This window comes from Pundamilia nyererei, unplaced genomic scaffold (genome assembly GCF_000239375.1).
Source record: "Pundamilia nyererei isolate P.nyererei 1_Seehausen unplaced genomic scaffold, PunNye1.0 scaffold01270, whole genome shotgun sequence".
Lineage (NCBI taxonomy): Eukaryota > Metazoa > Chordata > Actinopteri > Cichliformes > Cichlidae > Pundamilia > Pundamilia nyererei.
The window spans coordinates 1-4,874 of NW_005188671.1; the positions used below are offsets into that span (position 1 = coordinate 1).

The window sequence follows — 4,874 nt, forward strand, 5'->3', positions numbered from 1 at the left end:
TTTTTTTTTTGTTCTTTCAGTAATAATAACAAACAATAAGACCAAACCCAGAGTACCCTACTGCCGATGTCACTGTAGAGGTAGATACTGTAGAACAGCTCAACCCCAAAAAAATGTTTTTGAAAATTTTTTTTGCATATGACAAATGTATTCATTTTTAGTGAACCTTCGGTTATTCACTTTACCTAAGCATAAGGAGGTTACTAAGGTCTAAGCTTAACCTACCTAAAAGTAGGTGACATTCAAATCCACAAAGTGTGTATGTGTGTGTGTGGCTGTCATTTAGGTTAACACAACATTGGAAAATAGTATTACTGAAACACACAGTTCATTGCATTCACAGTTTCGTGTTTTTAACATCATCACATTTTATCGTGCTATGTTGAATGGAAACAGTGTTTCACAAAGCCTCGCTTTACCCTTCGCTACATTTATATTAACTAGATAACTGAGTGACATGGAATCCCTTACTTAATAATTCACTTCCGAAATAGACATTTGAAGGATGCAGACACAACTCACGAGCCGCCGTTGTTGATAAATAAATAATAATAATGGACATGGTGCATAGGTTTAAAGTCGGAAATCCCGAGTTCTCTGTCGGAAATGTGTTGTGGAGGGCCCCTTACATCGGATTTCACACTTGGAAAGTCAGAGTAGACCAACATAAACGATTTAACAATCCAAGAAGGCGGGACTGAATGTGAACAAAATTAGAACTGTAAACTTTCAATCTGCTCTGCAACTCGTTCAATTAGTCATACGCAGAGAAGTGAACAGGCTCTATCACTGAATGTGTTTTTAAGCACAACAAATAAGTATCAGGTCTTACTGCTATCGACACTGGAATGGCTCTACCTTGCTAAACTGATTCTGTTTTATCTGAATGCTCTCACTCAGGAGTGACGTAACTCCCGAGATCCGAGGCATCTGGAACGCGGCATTACCATTCAACAAATCGGCGTGGCTCCCTGAGTCACGTGACGCACGAGCGCAAACTCACGGCGGACCTGGGTGGAGCGAGAAGTACGTCCGCAACATGGCCGCTGTTTGATAAAGCTGATTGAACTTGAAAAACACAAACTAAAGTACTGATCTTATGACGTTAATATCCATCTGATACCGGTGTCGATGCTTGTATCGATCCGCTCAGCCTGAGTTGAAGCAGCGATGAGTTCAGCTCAGTATCTGAGAGAGTTCATCAAGGAGAGACTAACTGCTGTTTGTGAAGAAATCTTCTCAGAGGTTCAAAAAACCATCGTCCAGTATGAGGAGGAGATCAACCGTCAGCACAGACTGCTGGATATCAGCCGGAAACCCGACAGAAACTCACACATCATAGGTATGGACGTGTTTTTAACTCTGTGCTGTTCAAGCTCAGATTCTTCAGTGTTTGGTTGATTGGTGATAAACCTGAAAGTTTATCAGCTTCTCCAGGATTTCTCTAAGCTGATGTTAGCTGAGAGCAGGAAGCTGTTACTTTGGTGATGAATTCAGAGGAGCAAACGGTGATAGTTGAGGAAGAGCACACACACTCTTAATGAGACAGTGTGAAAACTGTCTGCTGACTAACATTGATGAAGATGAGCGTCCACACCAACTGTTTATTCCATTTATTTTTTATAACAGCCTCAAAGTGAACACACACAGTGACAGACTTTCCAAAGTATCAGAACAAAATCTGTCCATGTTACAAATACTTCTATAAATAATGTCTTTACATCTGCAGCAAAAGCAAGAAAACAATCACTGAAGCAAAGTATGATGTCTAAATGTGTCTCCTAAGTGAAAACAAGTGCTCAGGGTCCGATTGAAGATACAGTGACTTTACTAGAAGATGTTAAACTGGGTATTTATCAGTGCTGTGGTTCAGTGTCCAGTGATGGACTATGTTGGACTGGTGCATGTTCATGGTCACCGTTGTGAGTTAAAACCTCTTCTTGTTGAATCAAACTTGATATCATATTGACTAGAAACCACAAGACTATATATTTTTTCAATATTTACACATTTTATTTAATCTGATTGACACAACTGTGACACCAGTGATGGTGTGATCTGAGCTCACAGGGCTCTAGAGTGCGAGCAATGTGGTCGCAAATGCAACCAAATTTTTCAGTGGTGCGATCACTTAAAGCCTAATTTTTGCTGTTCAATACTGAAGAAATTTAAACTTCTTAAAATTATGCAAAATTATAGAATATTTTTAAGGTTATCTGCTATAAAACGCCAGGCCAGAAAAATCTCCTTCATGTTTTTCTGTGTTTTATTCTCAGTTACTTTGACACAAAAGCATCTGCTGTGATGTTCACAATTCTGATGAAGTCTCACATGTATCCGTACTGATAAATGATCAGAATTATAATATTTCTGACTGTCTGAGACTAAATTGAATCAAATCAGGACTTTGAGAACCTGAATCTAATGGATTATAGAAATCAGTGATGATACGCAGCCCTAGTGAGGCCCGAAAGAAGTGGATGTAGCTGTGGGTAATAAGAAAAGATGAAAAGAACTATTGATAACTTTTTTGTTAAGTTAAGGCCTGATCCATCTGAAGTTCATAGCCAGCTCTAACATGGTGCCATCTGTCTTTGAACGCTGAAAAAACACAGTGTATCCAGAAAACACATTATATGCTGCAAAAAAATGCACTGCCCAAGTGTCCCCTCTCCCCATTGCCTTTCAGCAGCAGACAGCAACAAACAGGTCGTCAGAGGAGGCCAAGATGATGATTAAGTTTAACATTTTCTACAATATTGACAAAGCACTTTAAGTACAAGATTGTTAGTTAATAATTTAGAAATGAATATTGTCTGTATGGACTGCAACTTCCCCCCCCAAAAAGTGCACATGTAAAACTGCGGTGTTAAGTGGTTGAAAAATTTGAGTGCGCCTAACTTTTGTGCCAGTGCGCCTAAGTTTTTAAAGATGCACTGCTGCGCCGATGGCAAAAAGTTAGTCTAGAGCCCTGGCTCACTGTCTCTGTAAAAATGTGTGTTTAAATTATCACTATTTATTCAGACTTTGACACACATTTGTAAAATATTTGTGAAAACTCATCACAGTTGTGACCTTGACTCTGTACTTCTTTGTTGCTTAAGACTTCCCACGACAACGTGACTGCAATGAAGAGGAGGAGAGGAACTCCAGTCTGGACCAGGAGGACCCAGAGCCTCCACAGATTAAAGAGGAACAGGAGGAGCTCTGCAGCAGTCAGGAGGGAGAGCAGCTTGGACTGAAGCAAGAGGAAGGCATTATCGTCTGGTCCAGGGAAGAGCAGATTAGACTGCTGGGGACCATCTGCAAACCTGAGATAAAGTTACACAGAATAGGTATGTAAAACTGATTGTCGTAATAACAATGAATATGAGTCATGTAGGATCCTAATTGGAGTTTAAAGTTACATTTATTTTTAGAGGCACAGGAAGAATTGAAGGTCCAACTGTAATAAGCAGCATGAATGCATCTCTTTCTGTTAAGGGAAATTTATTTGTTTAGCACATTTTAAACAGATGCCCCTGGTGTCTCTGCTGGAATTACCAACTGTGAACTCTATGGCTACGTTCACACTGCAGGCGAAAGCACATCAAATCCGACTTTTCTGACCCTCTGCGACCCATATCCAATCATATTTTCAAATCCGATCTGGGTCACTTTCATATGTGGCTGTGAATCCGATACGTAACTGATGTTTTAGAAAGCAACTGCTGTTTGAACGGTCATGTCGCATGAAATCCGTCTTGTACGTCACTGACACGAGACAGATGGCAATTATCAGCACCGGAGAAGACATCGTGAACGCTTCCTGTCCATCCAGAGAAACTGTTGGGAAGACAACGTTGGAGAAACGTGAACATTTTATTTGTACTGTATAATCTCCAGATTCTGACAGAAATCTGCAACTATCCTTTGAAGCACTGCTCCTCTCTAAAACAGCAATAAGGATCATTATTATGTAAATAACACAATAACTTTATAATTTAAAGCAAAATTGGGAAACGTAAAGTCCGAAACAGCCAAACAATACTTTTGCTCTGGGTCTAAACAGAGCGCATTGTGTGTGACGTCTTCTTTTGCGCATGCTGGCTGCTTTGAGGGTTCACACTAGAGTGTGTTTGATGTCACTTTTTTTTTTTAGCGTGAACAAGCAGACAAAAAAATCGGATTTGATCAAAAAAATCGGAATTGAGCATTAAGACCTGCAGTGTGAACGTAGCCTTAGATCCAGTCTTTTGAACTGGGAAGGACCACTTATCTCTTCTGCATGAAGATTTTATACCTGGGCATCCTTTCTTCCTCAAGGTCCAACTTTAATAAGCGGCATGAATGTATCTCTTTCTGCTATGGGAAATGTATTTGTATATTACCTCTCAAATACAAATAAGTTATTAAAGTTGGTTTACAAGATTAAATTAAAACCAAAAACAACAGAAAAAAGACAGAAATGATATCCATGATACAGCCTTGTGATACAGTCAGTGAAACTAAATTCTTCATCTATGATTTCACCAAAATTTTCCAACCAGGTTGAGGTCTTCAGTGCCCTATAGATTCAAGATGTGAATTAAGTTGTAATCATGGATGTTTGTTTCCAAACAGGAGAATCTCAGTTTTGTCTCTATTTAGTTGAAATCAAGTTTTATTTCATCCACTTTGTTTTTTTTAAGGCAAAAAACATAATGAGCTAACATTGTTTGGCAAGAGAGGGTTGTTACTTTTCTAAATCTATGTATACTAGAGGTGGGAATCACCACACATCCCACGATACGATATTATCACAATACTTAACGCACGATACGATATTATTGCAATTTTTTAAAATATTTTGCGATATTCAGATTCTGTACATAAAGGTAAACTTTATCAATATT

At 39.0% G+C, this 4,874-nt stretch overlaps 1 protein-coding gene across 1 annotated transcript in view; it reads left to right on the forward strand.

Annotated features, from left to right (window-relative positions):
- The first annotated feature begins 975 nt into the window (after window positions 1-975).
- LOC102203818 (zinc finger protein OZF-like) overlaps window positions 976-4,874 on the forward strand; it is a 10,280-nt gene continuing 6,381 nt past the window's right edge. Inside the window, exons 1-2 of the mRNA XM_005755350.1 lie at window positions 976-1,342; window positions 3,105-3,335. Of these exons, the coding sequence (XP_005755407.1) occupies window positions 1,171-1,342; window positions 3,105-3,335 (403 nt within the window). The 5' untranslated portion in view covers window positions 976-1,170. The remainder of the gene's footprint in view (window positions 1,343-3,104; window positions 3,336-4,874) is intronic.